The 20,521-nt window shown below is 39.8% G+C and overlaps 1 protein-coding gene across 1 annotated transcript in view; it reads right to left on the reverse strand.

Annotated features, from left to right (window-relative positions):
• The window catches only part of ptprt (protein tyrosine phosphatase receptor type T), a 422,469-nt gene that overhangs the window by 53,861 nt on the left and 348,087 nt on the right, over positions 1-20,521 (reverse strand). The window contains 1 exon segment of the mRNA XM_062414593.1: positions 4,551-4,638. Coding sequence (XP_062270577.1) covers positions 4,551-4,638 — 88 coding nt within the window.

The following is a 20,521-nucleotide window of genomic DNA, read 5'->3' on the forward strand; positions in this document are numbered from 1 at the left end:
GAGGAGAGGAGAGGAGAGGAGAGGAGAGGAGAGGAGAGGAGAGGAGGAGGGAGGAGAGGAGAGGAGAGGAGAGGAGAGGAGAGGAGGAGGGAGGAGAGGAAAGGAGAGGAGAGGAGAGGAGAGGAGAGGAGAGGAGAGGAGAGGAGAGGAGAGGAGAGGAGAGGAGAGGAGAGGAGAGGAAATGAAAGGAGAGGAAAGGAAAGGAAAGGAAAGGAAAGGAAAGGAAAGGAGAGGAGAGGAGAGGAGAGGAGAGGAGAGGAGAGGAGAGGAGAGGAGAGGAGAGGAGAGGAGAGGAGAGGAAGAGAAGAGGAGAGGAGGCAGTAAAAGGTAAAATAAGAGAGTAAAGGTGAAATAGAGGTGGAAATGTTAAATAAAGTAGAGGAAAGATGAGGTAAACAGATGACACAGTGAGAAAAAAAAGAAGAGGGAGGTAGTGGATGAGAGAGTAAAAAAAAAAACGCTGAGAGGGTTGAGAGCAGATGGAGTAAAAGAAAAAGAGGAAAGTGAGAAAACAGGAAGAATATATAATAAGAATGTAAATGACACGAGGGCAAAGAGATGGGAAAAAAAACTGTTTGGGCAGAGACAAAAAGATGAGATGAAATGAGGAAAAAGTGCAGAATGTGAAGCAAACAAGATGAGAGGAGAAAAATAAAGTTGGGAGAGGAGAAGAGGAGGAGGGGGGGAGAAGAGGGGGAAGCGCTGAGAAAGATGGGAGGACAGGAGGCTGGTAGATTAACATTTATTCAGTGTTCTAAAGGGATTTCAAACATGGCATCAATCGTTTGTGTTTGGCAGATGGCCGGAGGAAGAAGTGTGTTAACACTTCAACTCAAATCAGCCCTTTCCAAACTAAGCCTGGAAGTGAATTTTGGGGGGAGGAGGGGAGGGGGGAGAGATGGTGGAAAAAGGAGAGAAGGATGAAAGACATAGAAAGAGGAAAAGTCATGAAAATAAGTCAAATGTTCTCACAAGGATAGAAAGATTATGACGGCTGCCTCTGAAGGATTTTTATGGTTCAAACTCAAGTGTTTCTTTAAGTCTCGCGTAAACCAGTAAACATAAATGTCATCTCTTCTTCAGTAAGGCTTAACATGAACCCTTCCCTTCTGCCACTATGTGACTGTCATGTTCTTTTTTTTAATCAAATACCATGATAAGAGATTTAATCCTCATGATTCACCCTTTTCCTGAATCTAATTTTAATTAGTCTCACAATGCAAGACAATCAGAGATCGGCACCTACTGAAATCTGGGAGCTGAGATTGGTGAGAATAGGTTTCCACTGCAGGAACTTCGGGGTAATTTTATGGGGCCATGACCCTTGTGGTGTGTGTCTCCATAGAAGGACAATATCCTGGAACTTTTACGGGGGCTAAACGAGTCCCTGCCTTTTCTTTCCTGGGTTGGGCTTGAGGTTGACTCTGTGGTGATTGGGGTATAGTCAAAGCAGGATGTGATGACAGAGAGCACCAAAATAAGCGCCTATAAACTTTTGCAGAATGAATACGTCACCTCCAGAGTAGGTAAGTAAGAGGACGTTCCTGTAAAGTTACCGCCTCCTAAATTTTACCTGGAACTTTCTTAATGGAAGCGGGACTCATGGCCGCTAACAAATGATGCCTACCGCCCATTCTCCTCTCTACCGAACCGCATGTCACCACCTCAATATGAAAGGCCATCTTAAAGACTTTGGATTGGTTCTGCAACTAAACTCTGTAATTGTTTCCACTCAGTTTTTAACAATGAAACCTGCAAGATTGTTCTCAGTCTCTATAAGCAAAGTAGACACATAGACTGATCTGTGAGTTTAAAGTTTAATCAATCAATCAATCAATCAATCTTTAAACACACCTGAGTGTTTGATGAACAGACATCATGGTTTCCCAGCTTGACAAACCATCATATTTCTTCCTACTGTAACTCTTTGCTGAAATTAGTGTGAGTTTGAGGTAGGACCCAGCACCAGAATAATACTCAATTTTGGTTAAGGGCTAATATTTTACTAGTTGTCCGTGATTTTCACCAACACCCCAGACTTTATCCATTTGCTGGATCAAGTCGCTTCACAATGGATGACACATACAGTAAGATTTGGGCTGGATTATCCCAAATTTAAGAACACAGTGATCATCATGAAGGTAAAATCTGTATTTGAGAATGTATCTTAATATCTATCCATGTTCAGTAAAGTTAAGTTAATTTAATTCAATGTGAATGTCTGCTTTAGGTTAATCCAGTCTCCCATTATACTGCATATTGTCATGTTAACCAACAGACATTTGGAGGAAGTCATGCCTCCAACAAAACCCCTACTAATGAGGAGATGATGATTGGGGTTAGCGCTAAGATGATATAGTTATTAAAAGGTCTCACATGGGCATGAGTTTTATAGTTTTTAAGGAAAATGGACTTTATTGAGAGACAATTTGATCTGATATTGTTGTGCTCAAGCTCCAAAACAGAAGGCAAATCCCTTGTTTGAAAAGGGGAATTAAAGTTCAACCTGACTGAAGAGAAAAGACGAACCTTTTACCCATATTTAAAGTTTGAGCCAGAACCAGTCGGTCTGCTTGTCTCACTGCGTCTCCCTTGTTCTAATAAAGACAGCACACAAAGTCCTTTCCCCCGGGGGCCTTTTAAAACATTTTCCCAAGAAAATGAGCCTTTGTACAATCACAGCAAGCAAGATGGACAGTTTCCATTACCAGGCCCTTGTAATTAAAGGATTTGTACTAATAGCAAATTTATCATAATTTCTGTTGGATATCAAGTCCTTGACAGGCTATTTCATTTCAGGGCAATGTTTCATTTGAAAGCCTTCAGGTTAGTGCAGTGTCTTTGCCCTGACATCTAAACCTTTGTAATGAGATGTGTACACGCACACGCACACACACACACAGACACACACACACACACGCACACGCACACGCACACACACACACACACACACACACACACACACACGCACATTAATTGTAAAATGTAAGCACACAAGCAGCATCGTCTAGATAACACTGATCATGTATATGTGTATGGGTCTAATGGCATAGGAAGACATGCAAATATTCACACACGCACACATGCACACACACACACACACACACACACACACACACACACACACACACACACACACACACACACACACACACACACACGCACACACACTGCAGCATTTAATACAACTTCAACCAAACAATCTGCTTCTTTCATTCCAGCCTAATAGAGTCCTGAGGTTGCCTTGTACAACATGATAAACACACACACACACACACACACACACACACACACACACACACGCACACACACACACACACACACACACACACACACACACACACACACACACCTAAAGAATAAACAATCAGACAGACATCATTACTGCAGACAAAATCATGACAAACACTTGACATATTACACAGCATCGCATTCACATGCTAATTCACACTCTAATGGCCCAACACCGACACACACACACACACACTCGTGCTACAAGTACACTATGAGGTTCACTCTGCACATCATTATAGCAGCCTTTGCTCCAAAATGAAGCCTCATTTTGACAAAAGTCTCTCTGAATAATAAAACAGAGGCTGCAGGCTTTGATCATCAGGCAGGATTGAAATAAAATCCCTCTGCAAACTGAAAGTATTTTTTTTTCCTGCCATGGTAGTTTCCTGTATCAGACTCACAGAAGTTCAGGAAATGAGTTCAGAATTACAGGCTTTAAAAGGTTAAAAATGGTTCTTATTAAATATGCCCATTAATATATTGCAATATGCTATTTTCTATTTAAAAAGAAAACCCCATTGTTTTCCTTTGATCTCACTCTCAGAGGTAGTGAGAACGTCAGAAGTTCAAGTATCATCTCTTAAAAAAAAAAAAGTTACAGCTATGTGTTGGTCCTGAGTGACTCATCCACCAAAACCAACTTCTACTGGCATCTGGCGCTCAGCGAGTGGTTATGTCCGACAGTGACAGACACACCCAGAGCTGGAGGGAGTCCGTCAGTGTCTGGATGAAGGACACTTCAGCAGGGTGGTTGGTTGCCAACGCAGAGATTTGGACTTGTGTCCTCAGTTTAAAGGAAGGTGTCTTTACCCAAAACACCTGCCTCAGCATCTTTTATCAAACCAGTGGATGAATTCTGAACCAATACTAACACGATACTTACTTACTATATACATACTTACATATCTGTACATTTCATAACATTGAAATCTTGATATTATTTCATCAAATCATTAACAAGCGAGGACCAGCCATTAAAATGAAACATACCAAACCAAACCAAGATTCAGTCAGACAGTTAAGGTGTGTATGAGTGATGCCCAGTTGAAAAATATGCAAAGTGGTTTAACCCACACCAAAGTTATCAATCCAAACCAAACCAGACCACTAACAACTCTTAAATAACTCATAATAAACCACTTCAAATCAAACCAAACTCCACTAAAGTTCTACCTAAACCAAAATAAGTGAATACCACAATCACTCAGCAGCAAGTAACTGCAGGAGCAATCTATCTATGTCATTTCAGTACTCACAAGCGATGATGTTGCCATAGCGATTCTTGTTACGATTCTCGTCCTTCTTGGCCGTTTCCCAGGGTGCCGTCTGTCCCTCCGCTAAGGCCTGAACATTCACATGTACACACGAATAAACACACACACACAAACACACACACACACACACACACACACACACACACACACACACACACAGAAATAAAAATATTTTCATATTGAGGTATGAACACACAGAAATATGCATGCACATATGGCCGGATGCCCAGAGCTTGTACACTGACACATGGGCAGGCAGGAGTTGAAACAGTTACATGAATATTAATGAAAAGATAATCAACAGTTTGCAACAGACCGTACTCTTTACCATTTGGAGCACTGAGGGCATTGTGGCTGAAAAATAACACAACTCTGACTTTTTAAAAGATTACAAGCAGGTCAGATGTGATTCAACTTTTAAAACTAAAATAAACCAAATAAAAAGACAGTTTAGTTCATGCTCTAAAATAACACATAATCCTGTTAAAAATGATTTAGATTAACGACTTTACCTTTTATGACTTCTTATTGTCATACTTATAATTCAGTGTTTGCTTTTCATTAAAATGTGGAGAGCAACACTCACAGCGTGGGACTTCAAATGTAAAAGTCTTCAGACACAGGTTTGTCTGAAGGTGACACTTAAATATAATTTAATTTAACACACTTGCTGAAATGATTAAATTAAATGTTGATAAAACAGAATACTGAACTCAATCTTTCCACAGTGGCAATGAGTCTATTCATGTAAACACACTATCAACAGCAGTGCAAGGTCCATTTCTCCTCTGCAGCCACTGAATAACTAACCCTAACCTCCTTTATTTAAGCTACCATGGATTTATTTTTTCTTTCTAAAAAGTACAAGTATATAAAAGTAGGGCTGCTTATTAGCCAACTTGGATGTCCAAAATGTCAGCTCTTCCAGCTACCACATGAACACAGCACAGAAGTTATGGCTAGGGATAGTCTAATGGCAGGAATCCCAGCTCCATGCATCCCAATCAGATGAGTTTATCCTTTGGCCAGGTAACCGTCTACCACATTTCAGCCAAATCTGGGACACTTTGCTACCAAAGGACCAACAGGCAGGGTTGAAAGCATAACCCTGTTCCAAAGTTTATTGGCAGAGGTAATACGCTTGAGTTGCTGCACTGAATTAAAAAGCAACCAACAGCAACGAGCAACATGACGATAGATGGAGTGAAATATATTCCTGGATGTTCTGAAATGAAAAAAGGCGCAGGTGAAACACGACGGGAATAGCGGAAAAGTTAATGTTCATTGTTCTGTTTGGGTTGGTCTGAAAGAGAGATTTTCTGTTAGTCCTTTGTTGAAGGAGAGAAGACAGATTGTCTGTCCTCCCTGCTGTGATGCTGGCCTGTGTGACAAGCCTGACAAACATAGCAAGGACAAAATGGGCATGTGTGTGTTCATGTGTGTGCATGTATGTGTGACAAAAACACACCCATACAATAAACATGTTCCTATTTAAATGTCTAAAAAGAATTGTGTGTGTGTGTGTGTGATAATCTGGCATGTACAGTATATGTGCATGTCTCATATTTGTACATGTGTGTGTAAGATTACTCTCAAGCTTTTGCTAGGCAACCAAACCCCAACTCTCATAGGTTGCCATATGGACAGTGAACTATTTTAGAGCAACAATTATAACACACTTAAAGAGGTCACACACATACACACACACACACACACACACACACACACACACACACACACACACACACACACACACACACACACACACACAGGGGGGTCTTCCTATAGGGACAAGTGAACAGTCCTTTTCGAGTCCATTAAGGGCTTAAGATGACCAGACAGCAGCTTTTACTTTCAGACACTGATATGACCTACATACATGTGCACCCTCGCCGCACACACACACACACACACACACACACACAAACACACACACACACACACACACACACACACACACACACACACACACACACAGACACACACAGACACACAGTCACACACACACACACACAAGCACAAATGCACTGTGACAGAAGAACAGGCACCTAAATGTATCGCCCAGTCAAGCATAAAATTGATTATTTTTAAGTGGCATATGGGACTGCATGTGTGTGTGTGTGTGTGTGTGTGTGTGTGTGTGTGTGTGTGTGTGTGTGTGTGTGTGTACTGTATGAATTTTCTGTGTACAACGTTAATGGTGCACACATGGTGAATTTGTATTTTGGACATACTGGGTAGGATGATTCTGTGGGAGGGTTATGTGTTTATGCGTAGATGTGTACAAGTGTGTATGCATGTGTGTATGTGTGTGTTTGTGTGTGTGTGTGTGTGTGCATTTGCATATAAGGTGTGGGTTGGCTGCCCTTTTCCAACCTGAAAAAAACAAGACAGTCTTAATCAAACTCCTCTCATCTGAATGCTGTCGTTTTTTTTTTGGGATTATTAATATTCTATATAAAACAGAGTGCGGTGGGTGGAGAGAGGCTGAAAGACAAACACATACACACTCACACACACACACACACACACACACACACACACACACACACACACACACACACACACATAAAACCTGTGTTGTGCCAGTGAGTGGGTACTTTAGTTTCCCTCTCTTCATTTAAATGGTTAAAATTGCACAGAAAGAAGACGTGCACAGGAATTACAATATATTTGTTCCTTACAAGAAGAAAGCATCACATGCCTTAAAACACAATTTATCACCTTATATAAAAATATAACTGTTAAAGTTCAATCAAAAGGTCAGTTTAAGTGTTGTCTGCATTACATTAAAGGTTAGAATAGTGAACATGACCAACTGGTCAGTCTTCAAGCAATGCAGTAAAAGGTACAATCCCAGTGGGGAGCAACATGCTGGGAGTGAGGCTGCTGTCGGTGTTAGTGGGGTTAATGGGCTTCAACACTTGAGGTCATCTCACACACAGACGGGGGACAAGGAGACACCATATGGGGTGTGGTAGTACACACACACACACACACACACACACACACACACACACACACACACACACACACACACACACACAACCACCAAAATGCTCATGAACAAGGTGCAATCTCGTCGCCACAGACCATCAATTTATACACATATACAAACAGACAATTAATAGATATAGAGATAATATATGTCTTGTTTGTATAATGTGTGTTTATGAATATAAATGTGTATTCTGCCTCGTCTACGTCTTTCTCCATTAACTGTTAGTGACAGGTGGCAGCAACAAGCACTACTAATGAAACTATATTCTGTATATCTCTCTTCCTCCTTCTCTCTCTCTCTCTCTCTCTAACTAACACACACACACACACACACACACACACACACACACACTCACTCACATATACACACACACACACACACACACACACACACACACACACACACACACACTCACTCACTCACATATACACACACACTATGGGGAATAAATCACATTTGCTCTCCCCTGAAACGTATCAGTGGTTATAAACCAAAATGACAGGAAGCAAATGAAAATATAACGTACGGCATCACGGAGGGACAATTTTCAACACGCATGCAGAGAGTCCCTAATAGAAAATATTCATTCTTGTGAGAGTGGCAGGGAGAGGATAAAGAGAAAAGAGATGGAGAGAAAAAGACTCTCTCTCTCTCGTGACTTTTTAAAAAAGATTCATTTTCAGCAGGCATAAAACAAAGGGAATGAAAGAAAGATAAAGTGAAGAAAGCTTACGTAGAAGAGGAGTTAAGGTAGAGGGATTGGGTTGAGGGATAAATGAAGGGAAGAGAGCCCATGGTACAGTGACCATGACAAATTATAATTATAAAAAATGTCTGTATGTGATAAACTGTGCTCTAAACAAACAGTCAACCTCGGCCGAGAGAGGAAGACAAAGGGAAAATAAACTATGTAATAAAGTGAGGAGGAGTGGCAGGTAGTAATAATGAAGACTGAAAAAAAGCAGAGATGGGATGAGAGGAACAGAAAAAGGAAAATAAAGAAAGAGAAATCCAAAGAAGGGGCAACTAGACATGGTTGAAGACGTTTCACCTCTCAAGTCTACCTGACTGGCAGAGAGTCCCACGTATTTAATCTCTGTTGGCTCATCAGTGCACCTGGTTTAACCTTCCTGTCGTCCTCCCGGGTCAAATTGACCCCGTCTGTTTTGACTGTTCCTTCTTTCCTTCCTTCCTTCTGTCCTTCCTTCCTCCCTCCCTCCCTCCTTCTTTCTTTAACTTCTTTCCTTCCTTCATCCCCCTTTCTTCCTTCCTTCTGTCCTTTCTTCCTCCCTCCCTGCTTCTTTCCTTGCCTCCTTCCTTTCTCCCTCCCTCCTTCTCTCTTTCTTTCCTCCCCCTACCTTCCTTCTTTCCTCTGTCCTTCTTTCCTTCCTTCCTCCCTCCCTCCCTCCCTCCCTCCCTCCTACCTTCCTTCATTCCTTCTTTCCTTTCTCCCTCCCTCCCTCCTACCTTCCTTCCTTCATTCCTTCTTTCCTATGTCCTTCCTCCCTTCCTTTCCTTCCTTTCCTTCCTTCCTTCTTTCCTTTCCTCCCTTCCTTCCTCCCTCCTTTCCTTCCTTCCTTCTTCCTCCCTTCCTTCCTTGACTCGAGGACAACAGGAGGGTTAAGAGTCAATGGAGTCACCTGAGGCCATGTTTAAATGACAGTCATTGGAGTTGTCACAAGCCCAAATGTGAATGTTGTTAAGTCTCCTGGAAAGGAATAGAGGGGCAATATTGTAGGTGGGCGATAAGTGGTGTTGTAGACTTCTTCCTCTGTTGAGAGATGGTTCCTCTATTTTGACGAAAATGGCCTCCTCCACTCCTCTTTCATACAATCTGTGCTCCCTATCCAAAATATGTACTTTGGGAGGACAGATGGTTTGAAAGAAGAGTGAAGGAGGCTTTCTATGTCAAAGTAGAGACACTATCCCTCATCTTATCGCCCACCTATGATGACTTCCCTTCATCCCTTCTCAGGAGATTTAACAACCATTCACATTTGGCCTCATGTGACAACTCCGACTGTTGTTTACATCTGTCCTGAAGTGACTCTAATGACTCTTAATGACTGTTGCAAGTGGTATCAGTGACCTTTATAATAACCCCACACAGGTTAAATACCTGGGTCGACCCCCTCGCCAGTCAGCTAAAACTGAAGAAGCCCCTGTTGGGTGAGAGGTGAAACGTCTTAATCTTCAATTAAGAGGAGTTGGCCTTGATTCAACCCTCCTTGGATGACTGAGAATCTTTACAAACAAGGAGAGAGAGAGAAAGTCAGGATGTAGACAAACTAAATGGAGTACAGGAGGAAGAGAAACAGACAGATTTACAGTCTGTTTGTTTTCTAATCGTCATTATTGATGAGATAAACAATTCATAATGGATGGAGTTGTCCTTCCTCATGAAAGACAAATCCAATACCATAATCTCTCTCTGAGTCCCAACACACACACACACACACACACACACACACACACACACACACACACACACACACACACACACACACACACACACACACACACACACACACACACACACACACACACAAACAACAGCACAGAGAGAGGAAATACAGGTGCTGTGTTTGCAAAATCGCAAAATAAAGAGATCTTATTACCAAGCTATACTGCTGGAGACTTAGTTACTTCACATTAAGACAATTTTAAAATCAAATCTTAAACTAAAGAATCTTTTACCCCGGGAAAGACTTATCATTCAAAACATTACTCTAAAATTCAAGTTAATTAACCCTCCTGTTGTCTTCCCGTTGACCGTACAACTTATATCCTCCCGGGTCAAAATGAACCCGGACTGGTTTGACTGTTTATAAAGTATAAATTATCACCAAATTCTACATTAGACCTTTTTAGCCGACTTCATTCCAACATGTTTTACACATATTTTTTGAAATGACAGCCAATAGGCCTCATTTAAATGAAAGTATACCTCATTTTTAAGTAGACACCTGTTGTCTTCCCGGGTCAAAACCGACCCGAGGACAATATGATGGTTAAATATCTGATACAAATCACCAATTTGTGGATACATCTGATAAATTTTTGCAAAAAGAGCATCCTCACTCTTAGCAGTTGAAACAGTTTAAGACTTCCGCTCTTTTTAATGTTGATCAACTTTATTGTGGAGTCAGGATATTCTTAGTGCAGTTAAGATATACTTCAAGTCAAAACTGCCTTTGGGTCTTTAAAACTTGGCAACACACCTGCTAAATTCATTTCAGGTGGTGTGTCCCATGTTGAACTTAAATATAGGACAGGAAGGCAAGGATACTCCCCACACATGGTGCCATCATGTTTTCATCATAACATAAAATAAAACATTCTTTACTCTGACAAATTGTTTTAACAGCAGTTTCATTTATACATTCAAGGGTTACAGGAACATTTTATTATACCTATTATCTGGATGCTGTAGCTGCACACCTTTGATCTTTCCTTCTAATAGCTGCTTGTAATGTTGTCATTCTAAAGATTAATGTCCTTTTTACTGTTGTTCTCATTATAGGCCTCTTTGTATGTTTGTGCATGTGTGTGTGTGTGTTTATGTGTGTGTGTGTGTGAGTGTGTGTCTTTTCACCTCATACTCCTCCTTGAAGCCGTAGCCCTGTCCACATTTCATCTGGGTGATGTGTTGGAGGAGGTCGGCAACTCGGATAGCCGGCTGAAACTGGCCTGCCTGGAACTGACCTGCAGGAATGGAAACATTTATACAGAGAGAGAGAGAGATAGAGAAAGAGAGAGAGAGAAAGATGAGTATGAACAGATGGATAGATACAGTAATCATGTGGGAGGGAGAGTAGGTGGAAGGATGGATGGAAGGATCTTTAAAATCATTTTACCAGATTGCAGTTCTAATTGCTGCTAAGCTAAATATCCTTCTCATCAACCAACAACCCGACTAACTAAAGTGACAAAGTATCTCTTTCCATAACTTGAAGCTTTGGCACCAACAAATTAACAGCATTTATCAACATGTGATGTGTGCTGATGCTGCACTTCTGCAGCCTAAAAATATTCAATTTATCACTTTGGTGCAAATGATACGCTGCTTCAGGGTGCTTTTTAATGAGTACCAGGACAACTACTTGAATGCATGTCAGAAATATAGTTCAACATATTCTTCATACGCTTTGTTTCATTCTGCACTGTCAGCTGCTTACACCATTCATGAAATCTGTTAGTTTTACATACATGGCATAATAAACAGTCTAGCCAGCTATTCTTTACTGAGGGTCACTCTTAAAGGTTCATGTGGAAACAAGCACTGCATATTAATACTAGTATACACTCTTCTCCAGTCCAGTCCATACTTCTGTTTTTGGCTTGGAAGTGACTAAGATGGTTGAAAACAATGCTAACTTGGCTTGATAAATGTATAAAATGACTAACTAACACTTACAAACCCATTGGCTAACTAACTAACTAACTAACTAACTAACTAACTAACTAACTAACCTACTAGCTAGCTAACTAACTAACTAACTAACTAACTAGCTAGCTAGCTAGCTAGCTAGCTAGCTAACTAACTAACTAACTAACCTACTAGCTAACTAACTAGCTAACTAACTAACCTACTAGCTAACTAACTAACTAACTAACTAGCTAAATAACGAGCTAACTAACTAACTAACTAACTAACATACTAGCTAACTAACTAACTAACTAGCTAAATAACGAGCTAACTAACTAGCTAACTAACTAGCTAACTAACCTACTAGCTAACTAACTAACTAACTAACTAACTAGCTAAATAACTAGCTAGCTAACTAACTAACTAACTAACTAACTAGCTAAATAACTAGCTAGCTAACTAACAAACAATATAACTAACTAGCTAACTAACTAGCTAACTAACTAGCTAACTAACTAGCTAAATAACGAGCTAACTAACTAGCTAACTAGCGAACTAACTAACTAGCAAACTAACTAACTAACTAAATAGCTAACTAACTTACTAACTAACTAGCTAAGTGATCCGAACTGCTCAGATCCTGGGAAGTTTTAAATCATTGCATTAGACTCACCTCTTTGCATTCAAATCCTTGTTGAGCTTGACATCCTGAATTTTATTGTTTAACTTTATTTGCTTTTATCTATTGTGATTTGTATAGTTTATCATACTCATAACTGTTCTTTTATTTTGTTTTACTACGGTTGTTTTAAATGTGCTTTATAAATAAACCTTTACTTGACTTGACTAACTAACTAACTAGCTAGCTAAGGAATTAACTGATTAACAGAGTAAGTAACTAGCCACCTAACTCATCAAATAACAATGTGACTAACAGAATATACTTCTTTACACATACCACTCTGGTAGGAGAGCTCCACGGACTCACAGCCTCCATAGGGAAAACTCTGCAGGGTCAGAGAGGGCTGGGCGAGCGATGGCTGGCTACTATCTGTTAATGGAGCAAGAAAAAGGGGAGGAAGAGAGAGAGAGGGAGGGAAAGATGTTACCATGACAACAGACCTCCCCTCTGTGACCCCCCTGCACACACACACACACAACTCAGCACATATATGTATTGCTCATGGTTGGAGATGATTGGTCGCCGGTGACAACTGATGAGTTAAATGAGTCACTTAACGCCCTCAGCCCTGATTGGTGGGCACGACGTTAGGACACTTAATTGTAATATCTCTCCACAAATTAAGGAGCAGACAGATTGATTGGATGAGTGTATGGGTTTTATTAGTCAAGACAGATGGAGGAATAGATGGAGGGATAGATGGATGGGTTCAGGGACGGAGGGACGTCACATGTCAAGAGCTGTGCCACAAGAAATAAAAGGTTCGAGCAGGTTTTATGAGAGGGAGCCTGTAAAAATAGCTGACAGCAATATGTAAAACCGCTCTGTGTGGAAGGAAGAAGAAGAGGAAGTGAAGAGGGAGTGTCTTATGGAATTACTTATACATTTATTTGTTTCCATTACTAATGTTCTCTTTATTGATTGGCCACTTTTTGTTTCCCAGCCAAGTTAAACTCAACTTCTTCTTAAATGCTTTCGAAAATAGATTAATATAAATACAAGAGAAAGAGGGAATAGGGGAGACAAAAACTTAAAGAGTGAGAATAAGAGTGAGAGAAAAAAAAGCAGATACAGGGAGATTAAGTTTTAGTTTTATATTATGAGATAGATGAGAAACCTCCAATAGTTCATGTTTTAATCTTCTCATTGGAGTTTTAATAAATAAAGTTATATTTTGCTCAGAGCTGCAGCAATATGGCTTCAGACAGCAGCCAGCCCAGCAGACTCACTGAAGTGTGTGTGTCTGTGTGTGTGTGTGGTTGTGTATATCTCAGAAGTAAAGAGGCTGTAATATAAAACTGCGTAACTCTATGTTTTCTTAATGGAGCTATTTGCATGTTAATGACGGCTGTGGATTCATTAGTGGCCCAAAGTGGCTCCATAAGCCAATCTAAACACTGGCTTCCCTAAACGAATGAAGAATGAGTCAGCCACATGGGTCACTCTGAAGCTACAACTGGTGTGTGTGTGTGTGTGTGCGTGTGTGTGTGTGTGTGTGTGTGTGTGTGTGTGTGTGTGTGTGTGTGTGGTCGAGAAAAAGGAGAAGAAATAGGGAAGTAAATGAAATGAGCTCACAATGAGTGATTCGAAACAGCTGACAAGTCCATTGTGTGAGGCGAGGAAGTGATAAAGTAATGTGGAAGAGAATTAGAGGAGGAAATGAGTGGATGAAAGAGGAGAGGAAGAAAGACGAGAGATGGAACAGTTGAGAAACAAAGGGAGAAAAATGGAGGAGCTGCAAAAGATGGAGGAAATAGGATAGAAATAGAAGTGGAAGTATGTCCATGTATAACGTTTCCTTGATATGCTGATTTAACCTTTGTGTCGTCTTCCCGGGTCAAATTGACCCTGTCTGTTTTGACTGTTCCTTCTTTCCTCCCTTCCTTCCTTCCGTCTGTCCTTCCTTCCTTCCTTCTTTACTCCGTCCTTCCTCCCTTCCTTTCCTTTCCTTTCCTTTCCTCCCTTCCTTCCTCCCTCCTGTCCTTTCTTCCTTCCTCCCTCCCTTCCTTCCTCCCTCCTGTCCTTCCTTCCTCCCTCCCTCCCTCCCTTCCTTCCTTCCTCCCTCCCTCCTTTACTTCCTTCTTCCTTCCTCCCTTCCTCCCTCCCTCCTTTCCTTCCTTATTCCTTCCTCCCTTCCATCCTTCCTTCCTCCTTTCTTTCCTTCTTCCTTCCTCCTTTCTTTCCTTCTTCCTCCCTTCCTTCTTTCCTTTCCTCCCTTCCTTCTTCATCCCTTCTTTCTTTCCTTTCATCCCTCCTTCGTCCTTTCCGTCCTTTTTCCTTCCTCCCTTTCCTTCCTTCTTCCTTCCTCCCTCCATTCCTTCCTTCTTCTTCCCTTCCTTCCTTGACTCGAGGACAACAGGAGGGTTAAAAAACAACAAATCTGGATGGCATCATATTCACTACAAATCACCGGCTTTCTATAAATACGTTTTATTATTCACATGACACTTGTCCTTTGTTGGGTTAATGTAGTTCCTCTAAGGCTACAGCTACATTTAGACACACTTAAAAGTACTTGCTCATAAACTGTTGTTTCCTAACTTCCCAAAAAGCATTTTTCAAACTCACTGACATTTTCTAACATATTTCCATGAATAACCTCATCTTGACTTTCTGGCCTTTTCTGTTCATTTTTTTTCTTCCCTTTTTGTCTTCTCATCCCTCTTTTCATCATTTTTTTCTTCTTTTTATGTAGCTTTTTCTCTATTTTATTCACCATTAAGACATAATTAATGTCTTAGTTTAGTGGAGTTGGTTACAGGTTGCAAACCACTGACTGTATCACTACCTCCGCAGCCTTACTACGATCTTATAGACACATAAAAACATATTATATAATGGAACGAGAACATATAAAATCATGCAAACCTACAAAAAATACAAAAAACCCTCCACAAACATAGACCATAGCCATCTGAAGTAGTTGCATATACAGCACATAAGGAAGTGTGGCGCATACATGCACATCCTTTGTCACTGAGACTCTGGCAGCTGCCTCCAAGGCCGCAGGTGTGTGTTTAAATGCAAATGTGTGTGTGTGTGTGTCTGTGTTTCTGTGTGTGCCTGTGTGTGTTAAGCTCATCAAGGTCAGATATGCATTAAGCCAGGCATGAAATGGAGTCATAGCGGCAGCTCCACAACACTGACTATGATGAAGACATCTCAATGCTAATGGGGAGATTTATTGACCCCACAGCCACGAGAGTGAGTGTGGTGAATGTGTGTGTGTGTGTGTGTGTGTGTGTGTGTGTGTGTGAATTCTGTCATAGGCTACTTTTGGGGACAAATGTCAGACTTCAAACTAGTTAATTGGAGACAGCTTGTCCAAATAGGAAACACAAGTCATGTCCCCAATTGAGAAAAAGACCATTTTTGGCTCAGTGGTTAAGGTTAGGATTAGTCAGGTAGTGGTGATGGGTACAGTTAGGGTAAGTCTCCAGAAAATGAATGTAAGTCTATGTAATGTCCTCAAAAGTGGTCTGATATGTGTATGTGTGTGTGTGCGTGTGTGTGCGTGTGCGTGTGTGTGAAGGCCGTTTACGCTGTCAGTGAGTGTATGTTAATGCAGTCCTTCATGCTTGGCAGTGTGCTATATAAAGTTCCCTCCTCCCGCCCTGTGACTTTATTAAGACTCAGTTATGGATGACTTCCACTCGGAGTATCAGTGTCACTGTTCACTCTGAACTCCCTCTATACAACCAGTGTGTCCACCTGTATTTCTATACCACTTATCCTCCAGCATTACAGGCATATTGTTCTTATGACACTACAATATGAAGCCTTCAATATGTGGTCTAACCTTTGCATGATTAACACAAGTGTAAAATGTATAATTCTGAATCTGTATTTGCAAAGTAATTTGCATTTTTTGGGTCCTGTCACTGTGTCTGTGATTAATGGACTGTACTTATAAAGCACTTTTCTAGTCATTATGACCACTCAAAGCTCTTTTACACTACATGTCACATTCACACACATTCATACACTGATGGCACAGCAACGGGAGCAATTTGGGGTTAAGTGTCTTGCACAAGGACACATCGACATGTGACTGGAATTGAACCTCCAATCTTCCAATTGGTGGACGACTGCTCTGCCTCCTGAGCCACAGTCGCTCTGATGTATGTCGTTTATATGCAGCTGTATTTGGCACTTTTCAGTTTATCTTATCTTATCTTATCTTATCTTATCTACCTTGCATATTGATTTGATGGAGGTTAACAGTTGACCAGAACATTTGCTTAACATGATTTAAGCAAATGAGAAATTCATATTTTCTGTTGCCATGGGGCATGATGGCCATGTTAAAGGTAACATTCTATTTCTTTTTTTTATTTATTTAAGAAAAGGTTTTCATTTTTGGTCTTAATTTACAAGAACAAAAATATAAAAACTTCAATAGAAAGGTGCACTCAGGTCTAACGAGTTGAAAAGTTTGACTCATATTGCCGTTCTTCATGTATTATTATGTTCAGGGTCAGAAATTACATTGTAATAGTTACACACAGTGTGCAGAATTTAAACTTTCAAGCTACTTCTCCTTGAAACTCCCAAATGGCAATCACTGATAAATCCAATTATACTCAAGAATTACACTAAAGAAATTACTTCATTACCGTAGCAACGGAATGTCTATACTTAACAGAGGAAGAAATTGTCCACATACCCCGATGTTATTCATTACCTTATGCATCAGCCCACACACGCACACACACACACACACACACACACACACACACACACACACACACACACACACACACACACACACACCCACAATTACATCAGTGTTGTAATGGAACACTGTATTAATTAGACCCGAGTAGTCAAACATTAATTGAAAACTGAAATTGAAATTATGCTTAACACTCCACATGGCAATATCATAATATAACCCTCATCACCTTCATACTTAAAAACAAAAAAACAATCAAATACATTTAGTACAACTAATCATTCAAAGTTTCTGTCACATAAAAACAAGAGAAAATACACAGTACTAGATTACCACTGTGTAAAAGTAGACAATGCAACAATGCTACAAACTTTTAATACATGTTTTCCATTTCAAATGTCATTATCTCTACTAGCCGAATACGTTAAAACATTACAGCTAGACTTTGCAATTTAAACAAATGCACTGTTCAACTAACACTTCGTCCATCTGTTGTTCAAACCATGTCTCTGTAAAAGTACACAGTGTCTTACCCGTCTGGGGTTACTACATATTTAAAAACGAGTTAAATTTACTTGTGCAATTGGCTACTGAACTGCTAATATTAAAAAACATGTGGTCTGTCATAGTACCTTCAAAAAAGCAAGTCTTTAATAACATTACTGCTTTGCATGGCAGTCAGTATAAATCAATTTAAAGTGACAAAATGGGTATTATCAGGAAATATTTGCATATTTAGTCGGTGTGATATCATCATAAAATCACATCAATCACACCATGAGATAACCGAGGCTATTCAAATGACCAAAGAAGCCTTTATACTCCAAATGGACAATAATGAGTCATAATAATAACAATAAAGAACCACCGCTGCACTTATGGGTAATTTAATGTTGCAACAAAGTTAAAAGTCATGACAAAGTCAAGTGCACAATTTCACCTAATCAGTTACTAATTAAAGCATTTCAATAATGTGTGAATAACAGGACATCACCAAGAAACTTGAGGTGAACATTAAAGGGTGTTTTTTAAATATATAACATCATTATGCAAATAGGCCTATATGCAATATTTGTCTTTTGGTGTTTTCCTTCATGAAAACAAAGCAAGTCAACGGGCAAATTAAGCTAAATAGCCAATAAACAATAAACAGTAACAAGGCAAAACAAAAATGAATGAATAATCAATTAACTAACACGCAATGAACGTTAATGTTAAGGCTAAATCATCATTTGAGCTCTACGTGTCACCTCAAGCACACTCTGAGTACACATTCAGCACCTTAACTGTGTATATTCAACAAACAGCTTCCTGCACTTCAGTCATTAAACATAAAATGCACAGAAATAAATGCATTTCATTTAAATACTCTTATATACTGGTAATAGGTATAAATACCCACGTTTTTAATATGGATTCATCCTCACTATTTTTAACAGTGGGGGGTCCTTCACAACATTATTTTAGGAAGAGTCAAAGTCTGGGAGACATGAATATTTTATCAAAACATCGTAATGTTCAATAGAAAAACTGCTACAGGGTAGTTTACTGTTAAAATGCAACCCTGTAACATTAAAGGTTAACAGCCAGATTCACTCTCACACTGCTGAAAGACAGCAAGCTTAACAGAAAGTGCTGGTAAGTTCATCTCTCTCTCTTTCCTTTCCTCTTCCTGTCTTTTTTCTCCGAAGCACGAGGTCAAGTTCAACTTCATTTTATTTGCCGCGGAGCCAAACCGGCGGAATTCTCTTCAGTATGGATGAAAAATGGCTCTGATATTTGAAACGTATTACAGCCTGTAGTGGAACAGTGAGCCGCTAGCATAAAAAGATGGAAAACACAATTGCATTTGAGCTGTTGTCCAGAAGAGGAAAGAGAGAAAAAGGAAGCAAGAGAATGAAGGAAATGTAGGGACAGGAAGGAGGACAGAGTGAAAAAGGGAAATATAAGGGTGGTTCAGGGTGAAAAACAGATATATGGAATAGTTGAAAGTCTCAATTTACATCATAAAGCACAGAAAGCATAAAATATATAGCGCTTGCATGTCCAAAGCAATCTATATTCCTTCACTTTGGTTAACTTAATACTGCTTTTTCTTTATATTGAGCACAAATAAACACTAGAAAATAGAGGAATAGATACGGAACAGTTAATAAAGTTTGATCTTTTTAAAAAAAACTGACAATCAAAAGCTGATATCAAGAGCTAATGTGCAGTATCTTAGTTTATAAGTGCAAATAGGATCTTTACAACACATTTAAATATATATTTGCATCATTATATGCAACCCAAGGAGATATATTACACCTATATTTTAAATGTGAAAACCATGTTGTGGATAAGATGTTGGAAATATTCAGACTTTATAAAAATATGATGAGTGTTAGGGTTAGGGTCAGAAAAATATCATATCAAGAAAAAAGGGAAGATGAGGCCTATAAATAAAAATAAATAAAAAAGAGGATAGGAAATGGACAGAAAAAGGGTAAAAAGAGTTCAGGGTATTGCAGAGGATGAGAGAAGCAAAAGAGAGAAAATAGAAAAATAGAGAGCAGAGTTCTCCGACATACCTCTGAGATAAACATCTTGTTTTTAATTACTTTGCAGCGTACTGAATTGGTTTGCAAATGCAGCTTACATGATTTAAAGACTGAATTTGAATTGAGAAAGCTGAAAGAAATAAGACTGATGGAAAGAAATACATAAAACACAGATAAAGCAGGCTAAAAACAAGATGGAGAAAGAAAGCAGCAGAATAAAGGAGAGATAAGTGGAAGAAGAGAGAGAGAGAAAGGTAGCAGATAATATATATATCTGGACTGCAGGTCACAGGGATCAACTGGTCTAGACAGTATCCAATGGTTTACCTCATTTCACTTCCTTGCTCTTAACAAGTAGAGAGAATGCACTGACTCAAGTCTAACGCCAAGGGTGTGTGTGTGTGTGTGTGTGTGTGTGTGTGTGTGTGTGTGTGTGTGTATGTGCCACCTCCTTTGAAACTTCCGAGCACCAGCGTCAAACAGAGATATCCGAGTGTGTGTAGGTGGAAATTTGTTTGTGATGATGTGTGAAGTCACCGAGCAGCTACACAGCAGACAGACACATCTGCTACATAGGAGAGTTTCTTATTTGTCAAAACACAGAGTCAGGACCAAGGAAGAGATAGAGATAGAGACAGGTGGACAAGAAGACTTACAGACAGATAGCAGAGAGAGAAAAAGAAGAG

Source organism: Scomber scombrus, chromosome 3, assembly GCF_963691925.1.
Source record: "Scomber scombrus chromosome 3, fScoSco1.1, whole genome shotgun sequence".
Lineage (NCBI taxonomy): Eukaryota > Metazoa > Chordata > Actinopteri > Scombriformes > Scombridae > Scomber > Scomber scombrus.